General features: G+C 46.0%; 1 protein-coding gene across 1 annotated transcript in view; it reads left to right on the top strand.

Moving 5' to 3' along the window:
• Positions 1–15968, top strand: part of hs6st1a (heparan sulfate 6-O-sulfotransferase 1a) — a 49028-nt gene extending 33060 nt beyond the window's left edge. The window contains exons 2-4 of the mRNA XM_053844421.1: positions 10580–10802; positions 12646–12894; positions 14989–15968. Coding sequence (XP_053700396.1) covers positions 10580–10802; positions 12646–12894; positions 14989–15306 — 790 coding nt within the window. The 3' untranslated portion in view covers positions 15307–15968. The remainder of the gene's footprint in view (positions 1–10579; positions 10803–12645; positions 12895–14988) is intronic.
• The last annotated feature ends 1741 nt before the right edge of the window (positions 15969–17709 follow it).

Here is a 17709-nt window from a genome sequence, read left to right as displayed (position 1 = left end):
CAGATAAGCTCACGCGCCAGATCTATCAGATGCGTCTCTGTCTCTGGCTACTTTGAAGAGTGCTGATCAAATGACTGACTAATAAACCACCCCTTAACCGCTACACATTCACCCTTCAAGGTCTTTACTATGACGGTCCAGATTTATTTTTGGTTTCAGGCAATAATGCTCTTGCAGTTGACTTGCTATCTGTTTTTCAAACCCATTCGAATTTGTCGTTGAAATGAGATGTGTTGACCTGTTTTGGGATTGCATGCAAGTCACGGGGTTTCCTTCACTAAATTCGGCTGAAGGACAATTTGACATCAAAATCAACACTAGGGAGAATAACCGCATCATGTCTTATAGTGTGCCCAAGGTGTGGGAGTGAAAGGGCAGGTGGGGAGGTTTGAATGTTAACTGCTTTATCACTCCAATTTCACACTCTCACCTCCAGTCACACACACAGCACGACCGCAGGAACACCCTGTTGCCTGCAGTCGCATATGTGCTGACTGATTAACTGCGAAACAGGGAAAAGGAGGTGTGTGTTTTATATATACACGCTCAAGCATTAATCTGTGCCAGAGGGGAGGGTGCTTGTTTGGGTGTGTGTGAGTGATAATGAGCGTTTGTGTGGCTGTATCTGTAATAGGGCCACCTGTCCACCCATTAGTCAGGGTCCCCAGTGTTTAAATGGCTGTGTAAGTGAAGAACATGTCCTTCCCTGCTGCTCTGTGCCTCTGATGTTGCCCTTTTTGTCTGATAAAATAAAGACCGGAATCGCCAATGGCGGCATCATAGTCCGCAATACTCGCATGTAGAATAGTTGTGTGTTTGTGTTCATTACTGTAATGTGGGATTGCGTTGTCCATATGTCAGCGAATTAGCAGTCATTTGTTTGACCTCACTGGCAGTGGATGTGCTGCCACATCTTACCTTGGATGACCTTGAAATGTGCTCGACATGGAGTTTGTCTTCGGAAGAAAGTCTTGAACTCTATCATCATCATTTTGTACTTTTATTCTACTGACAATTTAAAGTATCCATCTCCCATTTTATGAGATATTTTAATGTGCTTTGTTTCATGAAGATGTTTGGAAAATGGATGGTCCTGTGACAAATTTAAAAACAAGTGACATGGATTTCCTCATTATTGCTCCATATATTTAGGATTTTTGAAGAGTGGAAACTTGCCTCTCTCTGTTGTGTACTGTTAGTTGGAGAAAATATTCTAGGATTTTGGGCCATTTTATTTAAGCATCTTTAAAGGTGGGCATTAAATCATATTAAGGTTTGAATTTTTGAAGATGAAGTGTGCTTAACATTTATAGCTTTTCAATTTCAATCTAACAAAATAGGAAGCTAGCAGAAGTCAAAACTTCTCAAAGGTCTGAAATGTTAATTTTATTTTGGGCCCTGATTGTGTGGCTTAGCAACGTTCACATTGCTGACACTCATTAAGTGTAAATGGTTCAACGCTAATGATTTGAAAAATGTGACCCCTGACACAATTTGATTTTCATCTGGTTTCCGTCCCATGTTTCCGAGTCCAGACCATGCAAACGTCCCTGGACTGTAACAACATCCAGATATGTGTTTCCTCCAGCAGCTGTACCCCCTCCTGTCAGATTCCGCCTCACTTCTCTTCCAGTGTCTGTCCGACAGCTTGTTGGGCTGTTGCCAGTGAAGTTACACCAGTCAACAGCAGGGAGAGCATTCCTGTACAACATTACTTTGCACTCAGGGGATTCCCACCCGTCTTTCACCTTCTTGCTCTCTTATTGCTGTCCATTCCTGCACTATTCCGTCCAGCCTGAGCAGAGGTTCACTGGTCTTCAGACTCTCCTCGCTGCCCTCCTTTCTCACTGGGAAAGCACTGATATGGATGCAGTTTTGTTGCTGTGCCGGGGTGCAATGAGCTGTGTGTCATTTTTCACTCACAGCATAGGTTTTCACACGCCTCATTCTCCACTTCCATGACAGCTCGTGCTTACAAGTTGCCTTTTTTTTTTTTTTTGCTAATGTGGGCTTGCATGCGAGGCAGGGATGCCCTAGTACTCTGAGATCCTGTAGGGACATTGATAAATTCAAAGTGCTCTTGTTCATTGTGCCACCGTGGGAATGTGGAGGAGGAAGTGGGCCAGAGCTCTTTTAGCATGAGTTAGCTTCACCCTTTCTTTATCTAAATCATGGGCTAACAATAACATTTTTATAGAGGTGTGGTGTATGGCTGGGTCTAGTGAACCCTTTTTCCTGGATGTAAAAGCACAGAGACAGCACACACCTCCACCTAGCAGCTTATGTCACGTCTTCAATGTCAATGCTTTCGATGATTCAACATTTGTGTTAGATCACAGCACAAATCTTCTCCTGAACACAGCACAGTGTAAGCTGTAGCTGTGAGATGCCAGAGACCCCAACCCAACTTTCCAACGTCAAGCCCTGCCCTAGTCAGCCATAACAAGTCAACCACCTTGTGTTGTGCAATAGATCGCGGGAACGCCCCATACGAGGAGCAGCCATTTCATAGAGCTACACAATATTCAGACCCGCAGTCCAAAGTTATGTCTGCTCACTGTGTAAACAACTGACCTGACAACATCAAGGCATTGTTGTGGTCGTGTCTGCTTAGACTCGGGAACAGGATGTAAACTTGTGCGACTCAGTCACATCAATGAAGTGCATCTGGATCATGAGCAACTCTTTCCAGCTCTATCTCAAATAGGAACGAGAGGAGGTTCAAGACTCATTAACAAAACAAATCCCAAATTAAACGACTAAATGAGGGCATTAGCTTTCTTTTCAGTTCAACAGTGTCGGCTTGTCAGTTATCTGTACAGAAACAAATAGATTTTTTTCATTGTGTGTAAGAGATAAAGCCATCACTCATCGATCAAACTGGCAAACAAGGCAGTTATGTGATTATCTTATTATTGTTCTAATCTTCAGCCAATTCTCTCATGAACTACAAGTTGACTTTTGTGGTTCCTGCTCAGAATAAAAAAGGACACTATCTTAATAATATGACTGGTGATGTGTCATGGGTTTTCACTTTCTGACCCATCCTGCTAACTTTATTTCGTGATGAACTGCAGCTCTGTCTGGGTGTATCAAATGTCTACCAACGGTCTGTGATGTGAACTCAGACGTCAGGGCAGACGGTGCCGACGTTTTGGATGGAAAGATTTAGACGCTGTAATTTGAACTTCTTGGAGATCAAATAGATTCCATGAGTTTTCACATCCAGCTGCATTTCTCTTAAATGTCTGTGGGACATGGTCTGGAGCTTTTCAACACTTTTCTGTTTGGTTGTTCTTTATTTCTAAGGGTCCTGTATATCACTCATGTTTCAAGTCCAAACCAGCACAGTAAGCCGTCTCAGTCCGGAGGCTGTTATTGATTGACTAACCGAGTGGGAGTCGGAGACGGTAACAGAGCTGAACGCTGCTCAAGAAGACGCCTGGAGATCTTGTCTTCACCCGGGGGCCTATTTCTGTCTCTCAATGCATCATTATCGGCCCAGAGACATCGAGCACACGGGACAGGACGGAGGATGCTGAGCAGTGAGAGGCAGGGAGGAGTCAGAGCAAGAGTACTGGGTGAAAGTTGAATAAGGGAGGTCAGCACTCACTTGAACAGTGGAGCCACCACTGTCAGCGCTGACGCACATGGATAGATTTCTGTCCTGACAAATAGATGTTTCAGGATTGACTAAGACTTACGGGATCTGAAGAGTCCAAGTGATCACTATGTGCTGTAAAAAAGCTCACGATTCTAGTCTGGACATGTCACTGCTTTCTTTCGGTTCTTAGCATTGACGCAGGGCTTACATCATCCCCTCACACATTCCTGGCTTCTACATGTCGTTGAACAGATTTTACATAAGTTCCAGTCTTCTTTTGCCTTTTTTGTGGGTGATCTGAGGTCATTGCGTCAAGATAAATCACAGTCCTACTTTCCAGAAGACAAAAACACTATAATGGGATTATTGCCGCGCTGTACGCCAGGGATCACGGACTGGTGTCCCAGGGGCCTGTCGAAGCATATCTCATGTTGCTGTGGAACTATACTTACTGAGGACAGCAGGGAGCACCATTGCTGCTTGTGCTATGTGGGGCCTTAACCACAGCAAAAAAAAAAACCTTAATGTGACTGTCAGTCAGCAGTTAGACTCCCGGTGCTGCTACTAAACTACCATAGAAACATGAAATTAGACTTGGAGACACATAGGCAGTGCATCATCAGAATATCCTCTGCATTGCTATGCATGCTGGGAGTCACCTCCCAACATGGATCACAGCGTGTCGCAGTAATATTTATTCATTTTTTTCAACTTGGATTAAACCAGCTCTCTCTGAAAAGCCATCAATAAGAATCATTTCAGGCAAACAAAGGCCTCTTACTACTCTTCTTCAACTGTCCTTGTTGCAAACACTCAAATGCATATATGCACCCTCGAAATTTTCGAAGGAAAATTGACTCCTGCTTGGTGCTATTAGTCACCGCCCTACACCCAAAACGAAGCTTGCCACTCAGTGGTTCCTGAGTGTGTGGTGGCACATCTGGGTCTGAACACAGAAAGAAGCTGTTTGGCCCCCAGGGGTTACCTGCTCTTTTCTCCCACAGGTTTAATTCAGTTCTTAATTGGGAACAGAGCTGACAGCGGAGTTGAACTCCGAAGCAAAATGTCTCGCATTAGCATCTTGACTGGGAGAATGTTGTGTCCTGAGAGGGGATTTTGCTGAGTAAGCCTTGACCCGTGTGAGCAAGCCTGGCACTGGCTGAACCTGCAGGGAGAGCTAGTGCTGCCAAGCATGTTGTGAAGTGTGGCGCAGACCAAGCCGTCCTTGCTTCGGGCCGTGGGACTGCCTCTTGTTAGACGGGATGGTATTTCCCTGCTGGAGTGGGAGCGTGAAATATACTTACAGCTATGAATGTAATCAAATCAATCTGTAATTTCAATTTGTGGAAATGATCCAGATCATCTGCACAACATTCATTTTTGTCTGATTTTCACCATGTAATCGTTTAAGTTGTGAGGATGAGGTCCGTGATTAGTGCCGGGCGAATAGCTTGGTGTCAGGACGGTCTTCCTCCACCATCGCCTGACCGAGCCTCCAGGAGTCACTGGGGCCCTGCTTCAACAGAAGTGTAGCAAAATCACTCCCTGGAAGGCAGAACACGGTTATCAGGAAAAGACAGGGTGGCTGTGGAACGGGGTGCAGGCTGCCTATTGAATAAGAGACGGGGTGGAAGAAGACAACGGACAGAAACGGAAGGATTTAAACAGACGGGAAGCGGGGTTAAAAAGAGGTGGCGGCTGTAGAAGTGGTGATTTGTGACCCACAGGAAACCAGCAAAGCGCTCATTTTCCCAGACCATAACAGTTCCAGGCAGTGTGTGTTTCCTCCTGATAACACTCACATTTACTCGCCAGACACCGACCACAGAAGTCTTCTGGGACGTGACGTCATCTGTTATCTTATACCTAAGTCAACTGTCACTTTGGAAGCGAATTTCAGTGTCTTTTCACCAATGGAAATTTAGAGACAAGAAGTGGAGATTTGGAATGATAATGGAGTGATGTTAAACAGTGGGGAGAACATTAAGAACGTAACAGCCAAGGTATATTTAAAATGGAATCTTTTGTCCTCTGTTGTTGCCGTTTTGTTGTTAAAAAAAAGTTTTGTTGCGCTGCAGACCATTTTTGCCTGTACTGATGAATTTTACGGATGTTCATGCTTCATTTGATTTGGTTTATCAAAAAGCACTTGAAACCACAAGTTGCGGCTTCACACCTGATTCTCTCATCTTTCCCTGATCACATTACTGTTTGACCTAAATCACCTTGTCATTGCAAGCGCAAAACATATTTACAACTTCTGAAACTAATTTACTAACTTCTTTAGCAAACAAGTTTTTTTTCTTCAATTTGTGAGTGTATTTCCAAGTTTGTAAATGTCTTTTCAGAGATTATAAATGACAGTAGTTTATTCAGGAACTGATGTCAACATCTCTTATTTGTCCTCCTTCACCACAGACACGACAGTCTGGTTTTCTTCTTGAAGCGCCAACATTTTCTGCTTTCTCATCTTTCATTGAACTCTCTCCATCAAGTTTCAGGAGTTTTCTCTTTGTGAATCCTTGCCATTTGTAATCTCTGGTCACGTGTGGACCATACTTTTGGTGCTCTTTTGATGTGTTGCTTATTTATCGGTTGGATGGCTGAGGAGAATTGTGTTTTCCTGCATCACCTAGAGGCAGCAGGAATTGACTAGTTTATCTTGCAATGGAGTAATATGGCCTTGGCCTATAAGTAACAGGCCTGCCATCGGCCTTTTGAAATCATCCTGGGGGAATAGTTGGGCTTTTGCTCAGACGCCTATGATGAGTGTTTCCCTCGCTTTTTCCAGTTCTCTACGACCTCTGATAGCCACTGACCACTGCAGCCTCAGTCCAGTTTTGGCGATGGTGTCAGACTGGCGGTCATAATGTTGCTGTGAGCTTTACTATACATACTCTCACAGCCTAACACTTGTATCCGTCTGCTCTCCCTGCTGGTGAGGCCGGCCTTCTGAATCTCTGACGTGCCGTCATGTTCAACACCTGATGAGTGTTTCGACGACAGCCACTCCGACACCCCCGTTTGTTGCCGATAAGTAAAAAGGGATTAGAGCCGACAAGCTAGGAACAATTTCAGGAATGTCTTGTGTGCGGGTCTGCCTCTTCACGACATTGTTCGCAGTCAGTTCCAGCTGTCAGCAGGAGGATAACGCGACCGAATTCCAGCAGATTGAGCCGCTCGCTTCGCCTTTGAAGTTAGTGTTACATATGCATGTATTCAACGTAAAGCATCACCTACGAGTGAGAAACGTGTATTTTGTTGCCCCCGAGGCGAAGGCCAAAGGGATGTGAGAGTGTATCAAAGAGTGCCCACAGGCGGGCTAATCTGTGTGTTTTTGTTTGTGTGGGAGTTGAAAGATTAGCTAGAGATGTGAGGCCAGGCGTCATTAGGCTGCAGAGGGAGAGTCTCCGTGGCCCCATCCTGGTGCAACCAAGCAGACCCACGACCTGCTGGAATTCCATTCCAGATCGTTTATTGGGGTTTACATGCAGTTAGTGTGTGGGTTTCCTTGCATGTTTGTGCGCTTGTTATTTATTTATTTAGCCCCATAATGTGCCCGAGGCGTCATTATAGCGAGGGCTATAACTTTGATAAATTACTTGGGCTTGGGGCCTCTCTGCTTTCACAGTATTAGAAAACTAATTGAAATTCTCTTCCGCCCATTCCTTGCTTCGTTCTCGCTCTCTCTCTGCGGTCCTCTCCCATCCCGTCTGTGAATCGAGAGCCAAAACAGCGCCGTGTTTTTCACTGAGAAGGAGCCAGGAGGGGGAAATGTCATCACTGATTTAATAGGCATAGTCTTGCTCACACACACTGAACTCTGGGGAGCGTGAGGAATGCTGATAATGTCATCATAGGAATCTCCGTAGCGCGCCCCGCTCTCCTGCCGGCTCCAGTTTGACTCCCATCCCCGCTTTTCATTAAATCTAGGATGAGATTTAAGTTAAGGTTGATGGGATTTAGAGTTTAGGTACCGTCTATCCCCCCCTCCCGTCCTCCCTCCGCCCTCTTTGGGCCAGAGATTTGAGGGTGTGTTTGCTTCGTTGCCTGGGATCGCCCAGCTGCTGCTGGATTTAGGGCTTAGTTGTTTCATTGTCGCTGATGCCCCACTAGATTTGGGCTTGTTTCATTTGCGCAGATCACTCTTACTGCTGGCCACATTCGGGGTGTGGTTGTTTTGTCGGGCAGGATTGCTCAGACTGAATTAGATTTTGAGCTTGTTTGTGATAAAGTCTGGGATCTCCTCCATGAGTTGGGATTTGGTCCTTTTGTTGTACACCGTCTCTCAGCTGTTGGGAGATTTAGCTGTTTTGTTTTCCAGGTTTCCCTCCTGACCTTTGGATTTGGACGGATTAAGCCGTTCATGTTCTATATCAATACTCTGCTACTGTTCGGACTTCAGACAGTCCAGTGTTTACGTGAGCCGCTGGACTTCATGTTCTGCTTTTTCCCTTGCTTCAAGTGTTTATCCTCACTTGAGCAGAGCAGAGTCATGGTTCCATTTAACTACACAAGCATCCTGTTGATAATCATCATGTCAATGACACCTGGTCCTTCTGAAACATTACAGCTGGAATGGTTACTTGAGATGTGTTTAATACATGTGTATTATGGATGCGTAGCAAACGTGGTCTGACTCTGAAGTTAGTCTGTATAATGTGGAACCACCAGACTAAACACCAGCGCTTTCTGTGCAGAGTTTTGACTCGTGATATCAGACATCATCAAAATGCTGCCTGAAGCCTCTCATTTGTAAATGAATTGTTTCTGATATTGCTTATTCACTCTCACTGCTGAGAGCCAAAACAGCACCCCCAAACTTTAGATGGCTTCAGTTTCCATAGCTTTTAAAATACATTCCAGATTATTGAGTAGATTTTATGTTGTGATTTTGGGTGAGTACTCCGACTGAATTTGTTGCACCATCTCCTCACCAAGTCATGTAGTACTGTCACAACAAGCTGGTGTCCCTAAATGTGGATGATATGTCCAGAGTTTCCCACTCTACCCTGAAAGATTGCTCCCAACCTTGACTGTGTTCTCCTGAAGATGTTGTTGCAGCACAATGGTGTCAGCGACACAAGAACTAGGACACCACTTGCACTACGTCAGTCAGACACGCTCTCTTGTCTCAGAGTTTAACCCCCAAATAAGAGGACAGACAGGAGGCTGTATGTGACGGCACTAACACAAGGAGCGTCACGGCACGCTCTACCAACCATTCGGTGGTCACCACCTTCACTAATGAATTTCTGCGGGAATCCCTGAGGTCCCTCAGGTCACAAATGTGATATCCTCTCATATGCTGATAGGGATCTTGCCAGTCACAACTGCAGGACGCAAGTCCACAGTTTTATGTGCTTGTTGTCCTGTTGTGGCCTACATTGCTGGAAAGTCTGACTGGATATTCGAGAAATGATTTGTCAGAACTTGTTGGAGTCATCAACAACAAGTTCTGACACGTGTGTGTGGTACTCGGATCTGTCCAGACACGACTAAGTGGCGGTGCCGAGAAGGAAGGTGTGGGTTTCTGTGACGGTTTTTGTGGAGCTGAGATTTGGCGGCGTCCTGTCAACACAGCATCTTCTGTGCAAACATTCCTGACATGATGCAAACCCTGGAGAGCAGGGTGACTCTCAACCAGCAGCATCACTTTGGCAGACAAACCTCTGAAATCACGGCCCTCATCTGCGCGCGCACATGTTTGTGGTTAATGAGGAGGTGTTGATTGATTCGACTGCAGTAATTAGGAGTTTGAAGGTCCACCCTGATGTGAGTCCCCCTCACACACGCACACAGATGCAGGGTGAGTCATCTGTGTGTCCCTGGTGCAAGAGGATGTTGTGTGTCTGTGAGACCCAAGGATGTTTTGCAGCATGCAGATGTGTGTGTTTGCTGAGTGAGATGAGCTGATGTCAGCAGATTCTCCCCGCCTGCCCTCGAACACTGACCTGGCAAATCAAACGTCTTTGTAGTTTTCCTTTCTGTCCGCTGCCTGTTTTTCATTCACGCACCACGGCCCAGCGTCTGGATGCAAATACTGTGCTGCCGAACCTGCAGCAGCAATTCTCCAATCGTTAAGGCAGAATTCTTCTCTGCAGTAATCTATTGTAAACAGTGCCACCGCCTGGCCAGAGCAGGAAGTGAACCTGTCTTTTAAGTGACACCATTCTTGTGTTTATTTCATTTTCCTCCTTGAATGTAAGAAAATTCCTACAACTCCATCTCCCAAATGTTGAAGGATGTGTGTTTATTATCCAGGCCAAAACAATTCCTCAATTTATTTATAGTGTCACACTCATTCCTCCGTCTCAATGAGCGTCTAGGTCATTAAAGAGCCATTCGTTTTCACCAGTGACCTCTTTGAAAGCTGATGAAATGCCAGGCAGTGCAACTAAGAGCAAGTGGGAAACCCAAATTAAATAATGAGTAATGATGGAAATGAAATAGAAATAAAATACTATATTTGTGATAGTGAAGTTGGATTATTATAAACAGACTAGTGAGTTTATTTAAAGGAATACTAATAAAACATGTGAATTAAAAGTCATATCATATTTAAGAAATATTAATAATAAATGTTTGTTTCTGAATGTATTATTGAAAGCTGCCTCAGTTATGAAGCCAGCCTTGTACCCCTGTAGATCTTCTCTCTTTGACCCCTCAGAGAGAGGAGCAGGCCCAAATTGGGCCTGAGGGTGCCTGATGCCTGGGCTGATTTAAATCAAATGTGCCCTGGTGAGACCCCTGGGTCACCTCTCTTTGACCGTCCTTCTCTAGCTCATTTTGAATGGAGGTATTTTCGCATCCAGGAACAAATAGGCAATGTATCAGCATGCAGCGCTGCATTGACTTTCTACAGAAATGACACAAGCTTGACTTGCGGGTGGGAGGGCAGCGGTCAGAGGTGGTCATTAATGTGCAGTGCTGTTTATAACTCCGGTCTTCTCTTTCTCCGGTGTTCTTCAACAGGAAGTTCTACTACATCACTCTGCTCCGAGACCCGGTGTCTCGCTACCTCAGCGAATGGAGGCACGTGCAGCGGGGCGCCACTTGGAAAACCTCTCTGCACATGTGTGATGGACGAACGCCCACGCCCGAGGAGCTGCCGTCCTGCTACGAGGGCTCCGACTGGTCCGGGTGCACCCTGCAGCAGTTCATGGACTGCCCCTACAACCTGGCCAACAACAGACAGGTACGGCAGTGCGGTCACTTCTCCTACACCGCGGTCAGCAACAGATGAAGTGCGTCCACACGCTTGTTTTGGACAATGCAGCAGACGGCTGGGAAGATCTTCAGTGTTGGCACTGATGCTGAGCCTTGGACTGATTTGGCTACTTCATTAACAGGAGTGTGTTTTCGGGTCCCCACCAGTAAACCAAAATAACTCATTTAGTGTCGCAGGGAAGATAAGAGGTGATTGTCAGGACTGAAGTACATGAGAGACACTCAGCTGTCAGTCATTATCCTGAACTGGAGACCATGTGGGGTTTACATAGCGCAGACGATAATATCCAGAGTTTCTCATCATGCAGCTGTGCGAACCTGCATTGTGCTTTGTTTTTCACATTGAAAACAATGGGGTCCATTAATGTTCAACTGCCATTTAGGAGCCACTATCATAATTTAGCGGTGGTGTCATGTTTGGTTGTTTTGGTTGTAATTCTTTGGTTTGCCCAGGTGTGACGCACTGACCAGCCGGCCTATTTAATTAGTTGATAAGCACCAGGTGTGTCGTGCATACGGTTTTTACCGTGTTCTCGGCATGGGAAAATGGACAACAAAAACAGATTTCAGAAGGAAAATAGGTATGGCTCTTCCTTGCTAAAAGAACACGCATAAGAAGAGGGTTCCCCACATTCAACCCATCAGAAGACACTGCAAATAATATAAAATAAATATATTTGCATTTGTGTGATGAGACACCAGACTGAGTTCACAAGATGAGATGAACTTCTGAATCTGAATGATGGACTGCAACCAACTGCTGTTGCTCACATACTCAGTCGCAAAACAACAGGAGAATTCTGGAGTCTTATATAGCTTGCACGAGAGGCTTAGTTATTCTTATCCTCATTGTGCACCACTGCCTCTTCGAGTGTGAATATATACCTATTATACATTACAGCAGCAACTGTGATGAAACCCAGTGGAGATGATCCACATCGATGTGTCACAGGCTCCGTATCAGGCTATTTTTAGATCTAGTTTCTCTTCCTGTTCCATACTTCCCACTGACAGTCTTCATCCTCGCTCTCGCTCTCGTCACTAGTCAGCGTCACTCAGGTCTGTGGTGTTGCGTTTGGGAGGCATGTGGAGGCGAACCACAGGTGTGGAGAATTACAGATGCCAGGGAGAAAACAAGGCCCAGTATAGTATATATGACTTGGAAACAACATTGACTGCTGCATTCCATCTTTTGTAGGACAGGTTTTACTTTAATAAGAAATATGGCGAGATATTGTTGCTCCATAGTTTAGCATCATATAATAACACTGCAGTATATCATAGTTTAGCACATTCTGGATTGGATCAAAGCAAATCACACCAGTTCTGAAGTTGGACTTATTTTAGGTTGTTGTGTCTGTGTTGATATTCACATGCCAGTGTGTTGAAAACATTCTGATTCTATTCAGTCATTGCTCATGTTTAACTTCGAGTCATAAGAGAGGTTAAAATGAAAATGTATAAGATGTTTTTTTTTCTATGACCACAAGCTTGGTCGTGAAAACCAAAAGCAAACCTTTCACTCTGATGGAGAGAGAAGCTCAGTCATCGAACTGAAATCAGGACTTACCTGCCGACTGGCTTTGTCTCCCGGTGCACTGGTGTTTAAGGAGGTTATTCAGACCCGACTCATACTGAGACCAGGACTTCGTGAGACATTGACTCGCTGTAAAGGTTGCATTTGCACTCTGCCTCTTACATTTTTGTCCGCAGGTGTTGGAATCTTTAAATCTCCGGGGATGGAATTCTGCTGAAGCCGTCCTCGACATCTGACCACGTTGCTGACCTCGCTTTTGTGTCCGTCACTGCAGGTGCGAATGTTGGCGGACTTGAGTCTGGTCGGCTGCTACAACATGTCCACGGTTCCGGAGAAGAAGAGGGCTCAGCTCTTGTTGGAGTCGGCAAAGAAGAACCTACGAGACATGGCCTTCTTCGGCCTGACCGAGTACCAGAGGAAAACCCAGTTCTTGTTCGAGCGGACCTTCAGGTTGCGCTTCATCAGGCCCTTCATGCAGTACAACAGCACCAGAGCCGCCGGGGTAGACCTGGACAACGCCACGGTTGGTACCACTCTCCCTGAATCCATGTGTTGTTCTTCATCCCACAGAATGCCACAGAGTAGCGGCTGCCTCATGCTCATGCTGAGGAACTTTACGTCTTGATTTTACCTCCAGACCAGCTGAGGCTAGAGGTCTCACACATTGTCATGAAAATAATGCCTGATGTGGTGCAGTTATCCTGAAACAGAGGAGTGTGCTAGTTGATGCTGGAAACCTTTGACAAGCCTGTCAGCACCACAAACTCCTTGCAGGCCTGCCCATTTTCAACTGTAGCCGCCTGCTGGTCAGCACTTGGAACACAGACTCCATCCAGCTTGCTGATGGTTGCTCAGTTCTGTGGGCCTCTCACTACAGAACAATCACCGCACTAGGCTGCGTGGTTGGTCAGTAACCCTTGAGTCACAGACTCACCAGGTGACTCACTGCATTTGAGGTCAAACAAAAAACACAGAAATGCGTTTGATGAAGTTCTACTGGTATGTGAGGTTGGTGTCCACCAAAGGGCGCATGGTTGACAAGGTTGTGTGTTGCTGTAGCTGCTTCCGAAACTCCTCACTAGCATTTTAGTTGGGGCCACTTGAGGACTGCTTGTGGACTCATTCGGCCCCCCCAGGCTTCCATTTGAGTTTTAGAGCTGTAGGTCAATGACAACACAAACATCACAGAAAAAAATCTGTTATCCAGCAAAGCTCTCAGAGAGCAGACCTCTGGCATTATTTCCAGCCAATGTGACAACGAATGCTTTCTTTTTGGTGTATTTTGCCAACACATATGAAGCTAGCATGTAATTACGAGGTTACTAGGTACAACTGCTGATGCATACAGTAGTTCACTCGTCAGTCTCCAGGTGACGTTCACAACCTGTCACACCACTCGCTATTTTAGATCCAAAACTGTCTTCAGCACCAGCGGTTAAACTCTCACTGGACATGTTTGAGGTAATAAGCTGGATAATTGGCATCCTCTCCTTCCAAAACGTTGCATGACGCCGGTTAGAAGGGTGTTCGGCGTGGAAGCTGGTGCGGCGCCGCTGAAGCCCACTTACACCCCGGTGGCTTTCATATCCTGGTGAGTCAGGTTTGATTGAATCTGCAGCCTCTCTTCTCTGACAGCCTTTGTGCCTGAGATGAATCTCCATGTTGACAACTTGAGCTTGGCGGTGTCTTTCTGGCTGCACGCCGCTGTCCCTCGTGTTACTGATCAAACATCTCTAATTTTCTCCCAGCCATGCGGCTCGTCACTTCTATCTGGTGTCGCTCGAGAAGCATTGGTTCAGCGCTCAATCACCGCTCCAGAGGGGATCCTCTTAATGAAACACATCCGACCTCCGTGTTTTAAGTTGCTCACTGTGGAAGCTCGCGCAGCAGCCAGCTGTTTCAGCTCTCCAACAGAAACCACACTTCTGTCTTGGCCCTCTAGAAGCCTGGTGAGGGGCTAATAAGCCTCTGCTCATACTGTAGTAGACTTTTGCTTGTTTTCCATTTGTTTATTTTTGTCCATCTCTTTGTTGTTGCTTTGTCAAATATCAATTTATTTTTTGCTGTAGTTTAAAATACTTCCGCCAGGTCTTTCCGTTGACTCAATTTCAACCAAAGTAGAAAAGAGGAAGCTGATTCAAATTACAAATCTGGGTGTTCTGAGCTAGTCTGGGCAGGACTGGGCAGCCTGCTGGTCTCTCTCACTGACAGTTGCAGCATGGTTTTGGCTGGGTCTCTGGCCTTGTAACTACAATAAAATACTTTTTTGACTCACTTTCTTACATGACATCCGTCCAACACACTACATACATTCATGTGTCACTGGCAGGCTCTGAGTTGGAATTTCTTTAATCTGTGTTTAGAGTTATTGTACTGAGAAGCCTGCAGAACCATGAATAGTTGAATAGCCTCCGGTGAATAGGGCGGTCCTGGTGCAGAAGTGCATAGAACTGAAGTGACAACAGTCATGTGAGGGCGAAGCCCCGGTTCTCCATAAGATAAACACGAGGTTAACAAATCACAGTTCAGGACAGTTGGGTCTAGTTGCTCAGGTTGTTCTGCTCCACCTGTGTGGGCCCCTCAGCCGCAGTAACGGTCCTCTCCTCCGTCCCCCCAGGTGCAACGGATCGAGGAGCTGAACGAGCTGGACATGGAGCTGTACGACTATGCCAGGGACTTGTTCCAGCAGCGCTACCAGTACACCCGGCAGCAGGAGAGGCGGCAGCAGCGCATCAAGAACCACATGCAGCAGAACCACCAGGGTCTGGGTCTGGGGGTCAGTCTCTGGCCCTCTCACAGCCGACAGAGCGCCGCAGCCACGCTGGAGGATGGAGACTCGGAGCGGGAGGAGGGGGAGGAAGGGGGCAGAACAGAGGAGGCAGGCAGCAGGCTCCCCACTGAGGACTACATGAACCAGATCATCAACCGCTGGTAGCAGCAGAAGGAACACACTCAACGCTGCGCCTGTGTCAGCAACTTAACTGTACAAAGGCGGTTTGAATGGAGACCGGGGTTTGCATCGATGCCCATTGTTATTAGCACCCCTACCCCACCTTCATATTGCAGACTCAGCTGCGATGTTTTTAAAAGTTGCCGAGCATCTGACCCCGCCCCCTGCTGTTTCCTCTGTGGCCTGATGTGGAGCATGAGGAAATAAAACCCCACTGATGCTGCGCCGCTTAGACACTGAGACCATGTGACGCTTTCTTGGTCGGGCCGTCGCACCCATAGTCGAGCTTCTGCCTGGAGCTCCACCCCTCACGCCAGGACCTTCTGTTTGTTGTGTCCATGCTTTATTCAAAGCAGATTTGTAATGACACGGAGACCAATGTTGCTGCCTACGGAAGATGAATCCTTTATTTCTTTATGTGTTTGGTCGCGTCCTCACAACTCCCCCCCTGTCTGAGGTCGTCCAACAGTGAGTCTCAGCCAGGTGGGAAGGTGGTTGCCGTGCGAGTGACCGGCGCTTCAGGAGCCCAGACTTGGAACCGTGCTTGAGATTAAAGTGGTGAATCCACCGGTCACCATGGCCATGTGATTGTGAGCCTCCAAACATACATGCTGGCATTTTCACTTTTTTTTTTTTTTTTTTTTTTTTTTTTTTTAAACCAAGGTCGGAGCAGCTTCATAAAGCAAGCAGAGTCCAGCTGGAAGGTCACAGAGCAATGATGACCAGTGGTGAAACACAAGCCCCCCGTTATTCTACACTGGCTACTTGTTTGTGTGCGTGTGTAAATAGTGTGTACAGTCTGCCTCCGATTGTCGTGTCTGCCTTTGTATATAGTGTGACTGACGGATGAATGACTGACTGGTTCCATGACCAACTTCTAGAGCAGCCATTTCCAAGATTGCGGTGATAAAGCAGAAGGAGACTGCTCAGATTCTCCTCTCTCTCTGCCCGACGACCATCGTGTTCTGCGTTTATTTATGTTTTTGTCACACCCATATCTTCTTAGAGATCCAAATAGGGTTGGGTTACAAAAGTGCGCTGATGGTTCCTCAAAATCCTCTCACACTTCAAGCGCCTCCAAAATATGCCCATGTTTATACACCCAAATCGCTCAGCTGCCAAATACCAGATGAAAGGTTGTCTTGCAAACCCATCAGTCGCTGACGCCCGTAATTGTCGCCCCCTGTTTTCGCTTCTCCATCGCTTCACTGTCCGCGGATTTTTAGCCTCAGTGTCTTTGAAGAAAGCTGAAGATCATTTCTTTGTGTGAAAACCCATCATTTCGGTGAAGGCCAGTGCAAGACAGAATTAGTGGCCCATCTTTTAATCGGTCATTCAATGCTTTTCCTTTGTTCTTAATCGTCACTTTCTTCGCTCTCCATCTTCTCGATTGCTTTTAGAGTTTCATCTTGGAAATACCCATAGCAGATATGCTTCATGTTGGTCAGAAATGCCTTGCGTTCCGGTCAGTCAGACCTTTTAACAACCATGACTTCATTCACTGTTGTGACCCTTGTGAGTGGAATCCATTCAAAGTGCACTTTTAGAACCCAACTCCCAACTTTAGCAACAAACCTGAGCAATAAGACGAGAACCGGAGAACAGAATGTAAAAGTTCAGATTCAACATCACCAGAATGTAATAGAGCTTCTGGAGTTTTTCAGGCAACCATGTGTCCTCTTCCTGGTTTACTCTCGTCAGCAGGAAAGGTCATTCCGAGCAATCCCTTGTGACCAGTTTGGCCAGTCTCTCGCACGAGACGTGTTTTTAGATTGAGCGGACAGAGGGTGAGATGTTTTGGGACGTCCAGAGTTGCTTTGTTGAGACGTGGATGTGGATAAATGTGAAAACAGAGATCATATATTTTTATGCTTTCTAGCTTTTATTTTAGAGGGTGGGGTCAGTTTCTTGCTCAAATCCATGCAATGAAATTGTGTTGCATTTCTCTGAGAAAAAAATGTTTCAGTTTTCCTCCAACTCTAATTTGCTTCACAATGAGCTGCGTGGAAGACAAAAAACAGGCAGTTTTCCACAGAGTCAAAAATGTTTTTATAAATTTCAATATTTTGGTTTCAATGTCCTGATAATTCTGCACTTTTCTGTTTTAGTTGTCCAAACGCTGTGAGACAAAATGAGACTGAATGTCCTGTATTTTCTGTGCAAATTATTCCCAATGACCTTGTCAATGATTCCAGGAAAGGTGACTCCAAATGCTCTTTTGTTTCCTTGCTCTGTTCTTCTGAAGTCTTAACAGCGTCTGAAAATGAAGTGGCCAGATGTCTCTGTTTTGTTTTGATTTTCTCAACGACGTGTTTCCGAGTGTTAAGCGTGTTGCTTTGTTTGCACCGTGTCCGGCTCTTTCTGACTGCTGCGTCCTCCTGGTTTGTC

Source organism: Synchiropus splendidus, chromosome 16, assembly GCF_027744825.2.
Source record: "Synchiropus splendidus isolate RoL2022-P1 chromosome 16, RoL_Sspl_1.0, whole genome shotgun sequence".
In the NCBI taxonomy this organism is placed as follows: domain Eukaryota; kingdom Metazoa; phylum Chordata; class Actinopteri; order Syngnathiformes; family Callionymidae; genus Synchiropus; species Synchiropus splendidus.
Note: the sequence above shows the minus strand (reverse complement) of the source record. Positions and strands in the feature narration are given on the sequence as shown.